The 14,631-nt window shown below is 43.1% G+C and overlaps 1 protein-coding gene across 4 annotated transcripts in view; it reads left to right on the top strand.

Annotated features, from left to right (window-relative positions):
• The window catches only part of LOC112241753 (2-phosphoxylose phosphatase 1), an 80,120-nt gene that overhangs the window by 57,905 nt on the left and 7,584 nt on the right, over nucleotides 1-14,631 (top strand). For all 4 annotated transcript variants that reach the window (XM_042297580.1, XM_042297579.1, XM_042297583.1 and 1 more), the window contains one exon: nucleotides 12,578-12,704. In XM_042297580.1, coding sequence (XP_042153514.1) covers nucleotides 12,578-12,704 — 127 coding nt within the window. The remainder of the gene's footprint in view (nucleotides 1-12,577; nucleotides 12,705-14,631) is intronic.

Here is a 14,631-nt window from a genome sequence, read left to right as displayed (position 1 = left end):
AGGGTCATGGTTAGAGGATAGAGAGGATAAAGGGTCATGGTTAGAGGATAAAGTATAAAGGGTCATGGTTAGAGGATAGAGAGTATAAAGGGTCATGGTTAGAGGATAGAGAGGATAAAGGGTCATGGTTAGAGGATAGAGAGTATAAAGGGTCATGGTTAGAGGATAAAGTGTCATGGTTAGAGGATAGAGAGTATAAAGGGTCATGGTTAGAGGATAAAGTGTCATGGTTAGAGGAGAGTATAAAGGGTCATGGTTAGAGGATAAAGGTCATGGTTAGAGGATAGAGAGTATAAAGGGTCATGGTTAGAGGATAGAGGATAAAGGGTCATGGTTAGAGGATAGAGAGTATAAAGGGTCATGGTTAGAGGATAGAGAGTATAAAGGGTCATGGTTAGAGGATAAAGTATGTCATGGTTAGAGGATAGAGAGTATAAAGGGTCATGGTTAGAGGATAAAGGATAAAGGGTCATGGTTAGAGGATAGAGAGTATAAAGGGTCATGGTTAGAGGATAGAGAGTATAAAGGGTCATGGTTAGAGGATAAAGTGTCATGGTTAGAGGATAGAGAGTATAAAGGGTCATGGTTAGAGGATAGAGAGGATAAAGGGTCATGGTTAGAGGATAGAGAGTATAAAGGGTCATGGTTAGAGGATAGAGAGTATAAAGGGTCATGGTTAGAGGATAGAGAGTATAAAGGGTCATGGTTAGAGGATAGAGAGGATATAAGGGTCATGGTTAGAGGATAGAGAGTATAAAGGGTCATGGTTAGAGGATAGAGGATAAAGGGTCATGGTTAGAGGATAGAGTATAAAGGGTCATGGTTAGAGGATAAAGTGTCATGGTTAGAGGATAGAGAGTATAAAGGGTCATGGTTAGAGGATAAAGTGTCATGGTTAGAGGATAGAGAGTATAAAGGGTCATGGTTAGAGGATAAAGTGTCATGGTTAGAGGATAGAGAGTATAAAGGGTCATGGTTAGAGGATAGAGAGTATAAAGGGTCATGGTTAGAGGATAGAGAGGATAAAGGGTCATGGTTAGAGGATAGAGAGTATAAAGGGTCAGAGGTTAGAGGATAAAGGGTCATGGTTAGAGGATAGAGAGTATAAAGGGTCATGGTTAGAGGATAAAGTGTCATGGTTAGAGGATAGAGAGTATAAAGGGTCATGGTTAGAGGATAAAGTGTCATGGTTAGAGGATAGAGAGTATAAAGGGTCATGGTTAGAGGATAGAGAGGATAAAGGGTCATGGTTAGAGGATAGAGAGTATAAAGGGTCATGGTTAGAGGATAGAGGATAAAGGGTCATGGTTAGAGGATAAAGTGTCATGGTTAGAGGATAGAAGTATAAAGGGTCATGGTTAGAGGATAGAGAGGATAAAGGGTCATGGTTAGAGGATAGAGAGTATAAAGGGTCATGGTTAGAGGATAGAGAGGATAAAGGGTCATGGTTAGAGGATAGAGGTATAAAGGGTCATGGTTAGAGGATAAAGGGTCATGGTTAGAGGATAGAGTATAAAGGGTCATGGTTAGAGGATAGAGGATAAAGGGTCATGGTTAGAGGATAGAGAGGATAAAGGGTCATGGTTAGAGGATAGAGAGGATAAAGGGTCATGGTTAAAGGATAGAGAGGATAAAGGGTCATGGTTAGAGGATAGAGAGGATAAAGGGTCATGGTTAGAGGATAGAGAGTATAAAGGGTCATGGTTAGAGGATAGAGAGGATAAAGGTCATGGTTAGAGGATAGAGAGGATAAAGTGTCATGGTTAGAGGATAGAGAGGATAAAGTGTCATGGTTAGAGGATAGAGAGGATAAAGTGTCATGGTTAGAGGATATAGATTATAAAGGGTCATGGTTAGAGGATAGAGAGTATAAAGGGTCATGGTTAGAGGATAAAGTGTCATGGTTAGAGGATAGAGAGTATAAAGGGTCATGGTTAGATGATAAAGTGTCATGGTTAGAGGATAGAGGTATAAAGGGTCATGGTTAGAGGATAGAGAGTATAAAGGGTCATGGTTAGAGGATAGAGAGGATAAAGGGTCATGGTTAGAGGATAGAGAGTATAAAGGGTCATGGTTAGAGGATAAAGTGTCATGGTTAGAGGATAGAGAGTATAAAGGGTCATGGTTAGAGGATAGAGAGGATAAAGTGTCATGGTTAGAGGATAGAGAGTATAAAGGGTCATGGTTAGAGGATAAAGTGTCATGGTTAGAGGATAGAGAGTATAAAGGGTCATGGTTAGAGGATAAAGGGTCATGGTTAGAGGATAGAGAGTATAAAGGGTCATGGTTAGAGGATAGAGAGGATAAAGTGTCATGGTTAGAGGATAGAGAGTATAAAGGGTCATGGTTAGAGGATAAAGTGTCATGGTTAGAGGATAGAGAGTATAAAGGGTCATGGTTAGAGGATAGAGAGGATAAAGGGTCATGGTTAGAGGATAGAGAGATAAAGGGTCATGGTTAGAGGATAGAAGTATAAAGGGTCATGGTTAGAGGATAGAGAGTATAAAGGGTCATGGTTAGAGGATAGAGAGGATAAAGGGTCATGGTTAGAGGATAGAGAGTATAAAGGGTCATGGTTACAGGATAGAGAGGATAAAGGGTCATGGTTAGAGGATAGAGAGGATAAAGGGTCATGGTTAGAGGATAGAGAGGATAAAGGGTCATGGTTAGAGGATAGAGAGTATAAAGGGTCATGGTTAGAGGATAAAGGGTCATGGTTAGAGGATAGAGAGTATAAAGGGTCATGGTTAGAGGATAGAGAGGATAAAGTGTCATGGTTAGAGGATAGAGATTATAAAGGGTCATGGTTAAAGGATAGAGAGGATAAAGGGTCATGGTTAGAGGATATAGAGGATAAAGGGTCATGGTTAGAGGATAGAGATTATAAAGGGTCATGGTTAGAGGATAAAGTGTCATGGTTAGAGGATAGAGAGTATAAAGGGTCATGGTTAGAGGATAAAGATGTCATGGTTAGAGGATAGAGAGTATAAAGGGTCATGGTTAGAGGATATAAGGGTCATGGTTAGAGGATAAAGTATAAAGGGTCATGGTTAGAGGATAGAGGATAAAGGTCATGGTTAGAGGATAGAGAGTATAAAGGGTCATGGTTAGAGGATAGAGGATAAAGGGTCATGGTTAGAGGATAGAGAGGATAAAGGGTCATGGTTAGAGGATAGAGAGTATAAAGGGTCATAGTTAGAGGATAAAGTGTCATGGTTAGAGGATAGAGAGTATAAAGGGTCATGGTTAGAGGATAAAGTATGTCATGGTTAGAGGATAGAGAGTATAAAGGGTCATGGTTAGAGGATAAAGTGTCATGGTTAGAGGATAGAGAGTATAAAGGGTCATGGTTAGAGGATAGAGAGGATAAAGGGTCATGGTTAGAGGATAGAGAGTATAAAGTGTCATGGTTAGAGGATAGAGAGTATAAAGGGTCATGGTTAGAGGATAAAGTGTCATGGTTAGAGGATAGAGAGTATAAAGGGTCATGGTTAGAGGATAGAGAGGATAAAGGGTCATGGTTAGAGGATAGAGAGGATAAAGGGTCATGGTTAGAGGATAGAGAGTATAAAGGGTCATGGTTAGAGGATAGAAGATAAAGGGTCATGGTTAGAGGATAGAGAGTATAAAGGTCATGGTTAAGATAAAGGTCATGGTTAGAGGATAGAGAGGATAAAGGGTCATGGTTAGAGGATAGAGAGTATAAAGGGTCATGGTTAGAGGATAGAGAGGATAAAGGGTCATGGTTAGAGGGATAAAGGGTCATGGTTAGAGGAGAGGATAAAGGGTCATGGTTAGAGGATAGAGAGTATAAAGGGTCATGGTTAGAGGATAAAGTGTCATGGTTAGAGGATAGAGAGTATAAAGGGTCATGGTTAGAGGATAAAGTGTCATGGTTAGAGGATAGAGAGTATAAAGGGTCATGGTTAGAGGATAAAGTGTCATGGTTAGAGGATAGAGAGTATAAAGGGTCATGGTTAGAGGATAGAGAGTATAAAGGGTCATGGTTAGAGGATAGAGAGGATAAAGGGTCATGGTTAGAGGATAGAGAGTATAAAGGGTCATGGTTAGAGGATAAAGTGTCATGGTTAGAGGATAGAGAGTATAAAGGGTCATGGTTAGAGGATAAAGTGTCATGGTTAGAGGATAGAGAGTATAAAGGGTCATGGTTAGAGGATAAAGTGTCATGGTTAGAGGATAGAGAGTATAAAGGGTCATGGTTAGAGGATAGAGGGATAAAGGGTCATGGTTAGAGGATAGAGGTATAAAGTGTCATGGTTAGAGGATAGAGAGTATAAAGGGTCATGGTTAGAGGATAAAGTGTCATGGTTAGAGGATAGAGAGTATAAAGGGTCATGGTTAGAGGATAGAGAGGATAAAGGGTCATGGTTAGAGGATAGAGAGGATAAAGGGTCATGGTTAGAGGATAGAGAGTATAAAGGGTCATGGTTAGAGGATAGAGAGTATAAAGGGTCATGGTTAGAGGATAGAGTATAAAGGTTCATGGTTAGAGGATAAAGTGTCATGGTTAGAGGATAGAGAGGATAAAGGGTCATGGTTTGAGGATAGAGAGTATAAAGGGTCATGGTTAGAGGATAGAGAGGATAAAGTGTCATGGTTAGAGGATAGAGAGGATAAAGTGTCATGGTTAGAGGATAGAGAGTATAAAGGGTCATGGTTAGAGGATAGAGGATAAAGGGTCATGTTTAGAGGATAGAGAGGATAAAGTGTCATAGGTTAGAGGATATAGAGGTTAGAGAGTATAAAGTGTCATGGTTCGAGGAAAGAGAGGATGAAGTGTCATGGTTAGAGGATAGAGAGTATAAAGGGTCATGGTTAGAGGATAGAGAGGATAAAGTGTCATGGTTAGAGGATAGAGAGGATAAAGTGTCATGGTTAGAGGATAGAGAGGATAAAGTGTCATGGTTAGAGGATAGAGAGGATAAAGTGTCATGGTTAGAGGATAGAGAGTATAAAGGGTCATGGTTAGAGGATAGAGAGTATAAAGGGTCAGGGTTAGAGGATAAAGTGTCATGGTTAGAGGATAGAGAGTATAAAGGGTCATGGTTAGATGATAAAGTGTCATGGTTAGAGGATAGAGAGTATAAAGGGTCATGGTTAGAGGATAGAGAGTATAAAGGGTCATGGTTAGAGGATAGAGAGGATAAAGGGTCATGGTTAGAGGATAGAGAGTATAAAGGGTCATGGTTAGAGGATAAAGTGTCATGGTTAGAGGATAGAGAGTATAAAGGGTCATGGTTAGAGGATAAAGTGTCATGGTTAGAGGATAGAGAGTATAAAGGGTCATGGTTAGAGGATAAAGTGTCATGGTTAGAGGATAGAAGTATAAAGGGTCATGGTTAGAGGATAAAGTGTCATGGTTAGAGGATAGAGAGTATAAAGGGTCATGGTTAGAGGATAGAGAGTATAAAGTGTCATGGTTAGAGGATAAAGGGTCATGGTTAGAGGATAAAGGGTCATGGTTAGAGGATAAAGGGTCATGGTTAGAGGATAGAGAGTATAAAGGGTCATGGTTAGAGGATAGAGAGGATAAAGGGTCATGGTTAGAGGATTATAAAGGGTCATGGTTAGAGGATAGAGAGTATAAAGGGTCATGGTTAGAGGATAGAGAGTATAAAGGGTCATGGTTAGAGGATAGAGAGGATAAAGGGTCATGGTTAGAGGATAGAGAGTATAAAGGGTCATGGTTAGAGGATAGAGGATAAAGGGTCATGGTTAGAGGAGTATAAAGGGTCATGGTTAGAGGATAGAGAGTATAAAGGGTCATGGTTAGAGGATAGAGGATAAAGTGTCATGGTTAGAGGATAGAAGTATAAAGGGTCATGGTTAGAGGATAGAGGATAAAGGGTCATGGTTAGAGGATAGAGAGTATAAAGGGTCATGGTTAGAGGATAGAGAGGATAAAGGGTCATGGTTAGAGGATAGAGAGGATAAAGGGTCATGGTTAGAGGATAGAGAGTATAAAGGTCATGGTTAGAGGATAAAGATAAAGGGTCATGGTTAGAGGATAGAGAGTATAAAGGGTCATGGTTAGAGGATAGGATAAAGGGTCATGGTTAGAGGATAGAGAGTATAAAGGGTCATGGTTAGAGGATAGAGAGGATAAAGGGTCATGGTTAGAGGATAGAGAGTATAAAGGGTCATGGTTAGAGGATAGGATAGAGAGTATAAAGGGTCATGGTTAGAGGATAGAGAGGATAAAGGGTCATGGTTAGAGGATAGAGAGATAAAGGGTCATGGTTAGAGGATAGAGAGGATAAAGGGTCATGGTTAGAGGATAGAAGTATAAAGGGTCATGGTTAGAGGATAGAGGATAAGGGTCATGGTTAGAGGATAGAGAGGATAAAGGGTCAGGGTAGAGGTCATTAGAGGATAGAGGATAAAGTGTCATGGTTAGAGGATAGAGAGGATAAAGGGTCATGGTTAGAGGATAGAGAGTATAAGGGTCATGGTTAGAGGATAGAGAGGATAAAGGGTCATGGTTAGAGGATAGAGAGGATAAAGGGTCATGGTTAGAGGATAGAGAGGATAAAGGGTCATGGTTAGAGGATAGAGAGGATAAAGGGTCATGGTTAGAGGATAGAGTATAAAGGGTCATGGTTAGAGGATAAAGTGTCATGGTTAGAGGATAGAGTATAAAGGGTCATGGTTAGAGGATAAAGATGTCATGGTTAGAGGATAGAGTATAAAGGTCATGGTTAGAGGATAGAGAGGATAAAGTGTCATGGTTTAGAGGATAAAGGGTCATGGTTAGAGGATAAAGGGTCATGGTTAGAGGATAGAGAGATAAAGGGTCATGGTTAGAGGATAGAGTATAAAGGGTCATAGAGGATAAAGGGTCATGGTTAGAGGATAGAGAGTATAAAGGGTCATGGTTAGAGGATAGAGAGGATAAAGGGTCATGGTTAGAGGATAGAGATATAAAGGGTCATGGTTAGAGGATAGAGAGTATAAAGGGTCATGGTTTAGAGGATAAAGGGTCATGGTTAGAGGATAGAGAGGATAAAGGGTCATGGTTAGAGGATAGAGAGTATAAAGGGTCATGGTTAGAGGATAGAGAGGATAAAGGGTCATGGTTAGAGGATAGAGAGGATAAAGGGTCATGGTTAGAGGATAGAGAGTATAAAGGGTCATGGTTAGAGGATAAAGTGTCATGGTTAGAGGATAGAGAGTATAAAGGGTCATGGTTAGAGGATAAAGGTCATGGTTAGAGGATAGAGGATAAAGGGTCATGGTTAGAGGATAGAGAGGATAAAGGGTCATGGTTAGAGGATAGAGAGGATAAAGTGTCATGGTTAGAGGATAGAGGATAAAGGGTCATGGTTAGGAGGTGTCATGGTTAGAGGATAGAGAGTATAAAGGGTCATGGTTAGAGGATAGAGAGGATAAAGGGTCATGGTTAGAGGATAGAGAGGATAAAGGGTCATGGTTAGAGGATAGAGAGTATAAAGGGTCATGGTTAGAGGATAGAGAGTATAAAGGGTCATGGTTAGAGGAGGATAAAGGGTCATGGTTAGAGGATAGAGAGGATAAAGGGTCATGGTTAGAGGATAGAGAGTATAAAGGGTCATGGTTAGAGGATAGAGAGGATAAAGGGTCATGGTTAGAGGATAGAGAGGATAAAGTGTCATGGTTAGAGGATAGAGAGTATAAAGGGTCATGGTTAGAGGATAGAGGATAAAGGGTCATGGTTAGAGGATAGAGAGGATAAAGGGTCATGGTTAGAGGATCATAGAGGATAGAGAGTATAAAGGTCATGGTTAGAGGAAGAGAGGATAAAGTGTCATGGTTAGAGGATAGAGGATAAAGGGTCATGAGGATAGGATAAAGGTCATGGTTAGAGGATAGAGAGGATAAAGGGTCATGGTTAGAGGATAGAGAGGATAAAGTGTCATGGTTAGAGGATAGAGAGGATAAAGGGTCATGGTTAGAGGATAGAGAGGATAAAGGGTCATGGTTAGAGGATAGAGAGGATAAAGGGTCATGGTTAGAGGGATAAAGGGTCATGGTTAGAGGATAAAGTGTCATGGTTAGAGGATAGAGAGTATAAAGGGTCATGGTTAGATGATAAAGGTCATGGTTAGAGGATAGAGAGTATAAAGGGTCATGGTTAGAGGATAGAGAGTATAAAGGGTCATGGTTAGAGGATAGAGAGGATAAAGGGTCATGGTTAGAGGATAGAGAGTATAAAGGGTCATGGTTAGAGGATAAAGTGTCATGGTTAGAGGATAGAGAGTATAAAGGGTCATGGTTAGAGGATAAAGGTCATGGTTAGAGGATAGAGGTATAAAGGGTCATGGTTAGAGGAGATGTCATGGTTAGAGGATAGAGAGTATAAAGGGTCATGGTTAGAGGATAAAGGGTCATGGTTAGAGGATAGAGAGGATAAAGGGTCATGGTTAGAGGATAGAGAGTATAAAGGGTCAGTTAGAGGATAAAGGGTCATGGTTAGAGGATAGAGGTATAAAGGGTCATGGTTAGAGGATAGAGAGGATAAAGGGTCATGGTTAGAGGATAGAGAGGATAAAGGGTCATGGTTAGAGGATAGAGAGTATAAAGGGTCATGGTTAGAGGATAGAGAGTATAAAGGGTCATGGTTAGAGGATAGAGAGGATAAAGGGTCATGGTTAGAGGATAGAGAGTATAAAGGGTCATGGTTAGAGGATAGAGGGAGGAAAGTGTCATGGTTAGAGGATAGAGAGTATAAAGGGTCATGGTTAGAGGATAAAGTGTCATGGTTAGAGGATAAGTATAAAGGGTCATGGTTAGAGGATAAAGGATAAAGGTCATGGTTAGAGGATAGAGAGTATAAAGGGTCATGGTTAGAGGATAGAGAGGATAAAGGGTCATGGTTAGAGGATAGAGAGGATAAAGGGTCATGGTTAGAGGATAGAGAGGATAAAGGGTCATGGTTAGAGGATAGAGAGTATATAAAGGGTCATGGTTAGGAGGATCATGGTTAGAGGATAAAGGTCATGGTTAGAGGATAGAGAGGTATAAAGGGTCATGGTTAGAGGATAGAGAGGATAAAGGGTCATGGTTAGAGGATAGAGAGTATAAAGGGTCATGGTTAGAGGATAGAGAGTATAAAGGGTCATGGTTAGAGGATAAAGTATAAAGGGTCATGGTTAGAGGATAGAGAGTATAAAGGGTCATGGTTAGAGGATAGAGAGGATAAAGGGTCATGGTTAGAGGATAGAGAGGATAAAGGTCATGGTTAGAGGATAGAGAGTATAAAGGGTCATGGTTAGAGGATAGAGAGTATAAAGGGTCATGGTTAGAGGATAGAGGATAAAGTCATAGAGGAAAGGTTCATGGTTAGAGGATAAGGGTCATGGTTAGAGGATAGAGAGGATAAAGGGTCATGGTTAGAGGATAGAGGATAAAGGGTCATGGTTAGAGGATAGAGAGGATAAAGTGTCATGGTTAGAGGATAGAGAGGATAAAGGGTCATGGTTAGAGGATAGAGAGGATAAAGGGTCATGGTTAGAGGATAGAGATTATAAAGGGTCATAAAGGATAGAGAGGGTCATAGGATATAGAGGATTATAAAGTCATGGTTAGAGGATAGAGAGGATAAAGTGTCATGGTTAGAGGATAGAGGATAAAGGGTCATGGTTAGAGGATAGAGAGGATAAAGGGTCATGGTTAGAGGATAGAGAGGATAAAGGGTCATGGTTAGAGGATAGAGAGGATAAAGGGTCATGGTTAGAGGATAGAGAGGATAAAAGGGTCATGGTTAGAGGATAGAGAGGATAAAGGGTCATGGTTAGGAGGATAAAGTGTCATGGTTAGAGGGAGTATAAAGGGTCATGGTTAGAGGATAGAGAGTATAAAGGGTCATGGTTAGAGGATAGAGGATAAAGGGTCATGGTTAGAGGATAGAGAGGATAAAGGGTCATGGTTAGAGGATAGAGAGTATAAAGGGTCATGGTTAGAGGATGGTTAGAGGATAGAGGATAAAGGGTCATGGTTAGGAGATATAAAGGTCATGGTTAGAGGATAGAAGAGTATAAAGGTCATGGTTAGAGGATAAAGGGTCATGGTTAGAGGATAGAGAGATAAAGGGTCAAAGGGATAAAGGGTCATGGTTAGAGGATAGAGAGGATAAAGGGTCATGGTTAGAGGATAGAGAGGATAAAGGGTCATGGTTAGAGGATAGAGGATAAAGGGTCATGGTTAGAGGATAAATAAAGGGTCATGGTTAGAGGATAGAGAGGATAAAGGGTCATGGTTAGAGGATAGAGGATAAAGGGTCATGGTTAGAGGATAGAGAGGATAAAGGGTCATGGTTAGAGGAGGGTCAGGTTAGAGGATAAAGGGTCATGGTTAGAGGATAGAGATTATAAAGGGTCATGGTTAGAGGATAGAGAGGATAAAGGGTCATGGTTAGAGGATAGAGAGGATAAAGGGTCATGGTTAGAGGATAGAGAGGATAAAGGGTCATGGTTAGAGGATAGAGAGGATAAAGGGTCATGGTTTAGGGATAAAGGGTAGTTAGAGGATAAAGGGTCATGGTTAGAGGATAGAGAGTATAAAGGGTCATGGTTAGAGGATATAAAGGTGTCATGGTTAGAGGATAGAGAGGATAAAGGGTCATGGTTAGGATAGGATAGAGAGGATAAAGGGTCATGGTTAGAGGATAGAGAGATAAAGGGTCATGGTTAGGATAGAGAGGATAAAGTGTCATGGTTAGAGGATAGAGAGGATAAAGGGTCATGGTTAGAGGATAGAGGATAAAGGGTCATGGTTAGAGGATAAAGGATAAAGGGTCATGGTTAGAGGATAGAGAGTATAAAGGGTCATGGTTAGAGGATAAAGGGTCATGGTTAGAGGATAGAGAGTATAAAGGGTCATGGTTAGAGGATAGAGAGGATAAAGTGTCATGGTTAGAGGATAGAGATTATAAAGGGTCATGGTTAAAGGATAGAGAGGATAAAGGGTCATGGTTAGAGGATATAGAGGATAAAGGGTCATGGTTAGAGGATAGAGAGTATAAAGGGTCATGGTTAGAGGATAAAGGGTCATGGTTAGAGGATAGAGAGGATAAAGGGTCATGGTTAGAGGATTAGAGCGGATAAAGGGTCATGGTTAAAGGATAAAGAGGATAAAGGGTCATGACAGGTCAGATGATTCATGGCCACTGTGGTATGGAAGAACATCTGACTGCTGGAATGGTTTGTCTCTGTCAGTCAATAGACAACTACTAACTTCAAACCATGCACTCTCTCACAGACTCATGACGGCAACACTTCAGATTTATCAATAAGGATTGGAGTCACTTGTTTCACATACTTCAAGGTTATCTGTAAAGCTGTCCTCTGATATTGTGTTGGTGTAATACACCAAGAAAAAGCCAAGAATGTATTTTTTTATAAATCATAACTATCACTACCAAAATGAGGCTTACAGCCACAGCTACAAGCACTACTTCTTCTATGATGGTGATGATGATGGTGATGACGACGATGATGGTGATGATGGTGGTGGTGGTGGTGGTGGTGATGATGATGATGGTGGTGATGATGTTGATGGTGGTGATGGTGATGATGGTGATGACGACGATGATGGTGATGATGGTGGTGATGGTGATGTTGATGGTGGTGATGGTAGTGATGATGGTGGTGGTGATGATGGTGATGACGACGATGATGGTGATGATGGTGATGATGGTGATGGTGGTGATGGTGATGTTGATGGTGGTGATGATGGTGGTGGTGATGATGGTGATGATGGTGATGACGATGATGGTGATGGTGGTGGTGGTGATGTTGGTGATGATGGTGATGTTGATGGTGGTGATGATGGTGATGACGACGATGATGGTGATGATGGTGGTGATGGTGATGTTGATGGTGGTGATGATGGTGGTGGTGATGATGGTGATGATGGTGATGACGACGATGATGGTGATGATGGTGGTGGTGGTGGTGATGGTGGTGATGGTGGTGATGATGGTGGTGATGATGGTGGTGGTGATGATGGTGGTGGTGATTGTGGTGAGGATGGTGATGATGATGATGATGGTGGTGATGATGATGGTGGTGGTGATGGTGGTGAGGATGGTGATGATGATGATGATGTTGGTGAGGATGATGGTGATGATGGTGGTGATGATGGTGATGATGATGGTGGTGATGATGATGGTGATGGTGGTGGTGTTGATGGTGATGGTGGTGGTGATGATGGTGGTGATGTTGATGATGGTCGTGGTGGTGGTGGTGATGATGATGGTGGTGATGATGATGATGTTGGTGGTGATGATGGTGGTGATGATGGTGGTGATGGTGGTGGTGGTGGTGATGATGGTGATGATGATGATGGTGGTGATGAGATGGTGGTGATGATGGTGATGATGATGGTGGTGATGATGATGGTGATGATGATGGTGGTGTTGATGGTGATGGTGGTGGTGATGATGGTGGTGATGTTGATGATGGTCGTGGTGGTGGTGGTGATGATGATGGTGGTGATGATGGTGGTGGGGATGTTGATGATGGTGGTGATGATGATGATGGTGGTGTTGATGAATATACGTGCTTCTCTCCCCTCCCAGGACACAGCCCTGTGGACTACAAGCTGCTGTCTGTCCAGGTGATGATTCGCCATGGCGACCGTTACCCCCTTTACGCCATCCCCAAAACCAAGCGGCCTGCCATCGACTGCACCCTGTCCCCAAAGAGGTGAGAGCAACGCCCACTGACTGAACATCCAACCAAACCCAGGGAATGATGATGCAACAAATAGTCTGTAGTCTCCTGTTGTTCATTTTTCATTCATTAATAAGGCCTTCTGTTAAATAAAGATGGCCTCCTGAATTAAGTCTCCAGTGTAAATATGAGCTATTCCCTCCATCTCCACGGTTTCCATTAGATCATTGTGAATCCAGGGCAGGAAAACATGACACATAGACATGTGAATGAGACACACCTCTCTCCTTCTCTCTCAACAGATCTAGCTGGCAGGAACCATCCATAATAATCACATTTCTCTTGTCAACAGCTCATTCCCCCCAAAACATGTGGTTTTGACTGCATCAGAAAATGATACCACTTTGTCTTGTGAAATGAACCATCTCCCCTCTCTTACCCCCTAGTAGTTTCTAGTTAGCACATCGGTGAAAAACTTCTCTGTGTATTACTGTCTTATTATCTGCTCACCTCCCCCACTCATCCACCAGTCATCCAGTCTGTCATTCCACTGTCACCTCCCCCTCTCATCCACCTGTCATCCAGTCTGTCATCCCACTGTCACCTCCCCTCATCCACCAGTCATCCAGTCTGTCATCCCACTGTCACCTCCCCTCTCATCCACCTGTCATCCAGTCTGTCATCCCACTGTCACCTCCCCTCTCATCCACCTGTCATCCTGTCTGTCATCCCACTGTCACCTCCCCCTCATCCACCAGTCATCCAGTCTGTCATCCCACTGTCACCTCCCCCTCTCATCCACCAGTCATCCAGTCTGTCATCCCACTGTCACCTCCCCCTCTCATCCAGTCTGTCATCCCACTGTCACCTCCCCTCTCATCCACCTGTCATCCAGTCTGTCATCCCACTGTCACCTCCCCCTCTCATCCACCTGTCATCCTGTCTGTCATCCCACTGTCACCTCACCCCCCTCATCCACCAGTCATCCAGTCTGTCATCCCACTGTCACCTCCCCTCTCATCCACCAGTCATCCAGTCTGTCATCCCACTGTCACCTCCCCCTTTCATCCACCTGTCATCCAGTCTGTCATCCCACTGCATCTCACTGCTCTGCTCCCCCTCTCATCCACCTGTCATCCTGCCTGTCATCCCACTGTTCACCTACCCTCTCCTCCACCTGTCATCCTGTCTGTCATCCCACTGCTCACCTCCCCCACTCATCTACCTGTCATCCAGCCTGTCATCCCACTGTTCACCTACCCTCTCCTCCACCTGTCATCCTGTCTGTCATCCCACTGCTCACCTCCAACTCTCATCCACCAGTCATCCCACTGTCACCTCCCCCTCTCATCCACCTGTCATCCAGTCTGTCATCCCACTGTCACCTCCCCCTCTCATCCACCTGTCATCCAGTCTGTCATCCCACTGTCACCTCCCCCTCTCATCCACCAGTCATCCAGTCTGTCATCCCACTGTCAGCTCCCCTCTCATCCACCAGTCATCCAGTCTGTCATCCCACTGTCACATCCCCTCTCATCCACCTGTCATCCTGTCTGTCATCCCACTGTCACCTCCCCTTCTCATCCACCTGTCATACTGTCTGTCATCCCACTATTCACCTATTCCCCCTCTATACCAGTCATCCAGTCTGTCATCCCACTGTTCACCTACCCTCTCCTCCACCTGTCATCCTGTCTGTCATCCCACTGCTCACCTCCCCCACTCATCTACCTGTCATCCTGTCTGTCATCCCACTGTTCACCTCCCCCTCTCATCCACCTGTCATCCTGTCTGTCATCCCACTGCATCTCACTGCTTTGCTCCCCCTCTGATTCACCTGTCATCCAGCCTGTCATCCCACTGTCACCTCCCCTTCTCATCCACCTGTCATACTGTCTGTCATCCCACTATTCACCTCCCCCTCTATACCAGTCATCCAGTCTGTCATCCCACTGTCACC

The sequence above is a fragment of the Oncorhynchus tshawytscha genome, linkage group LG14 (genome assembly GCF_018296145.1).
Source record: "Oncorhynchus tshawytscha isolate Ot180627B linkage group LG14, Otsh_v2.0, whole genome shotgun sequence".
Lineage (NCBI taxonomy): Eukaryota > Metazoa > Chordata > Actinopteri > Salmoniformes > Salmonidae > Oncorhynchus > Oncorhynchus tshawytscha.
The sequence above is the reverse complement of the archived record's forward strand: the minus strand, read 5'-3'. Positions and strand labels throughout refer to the sequence as shown.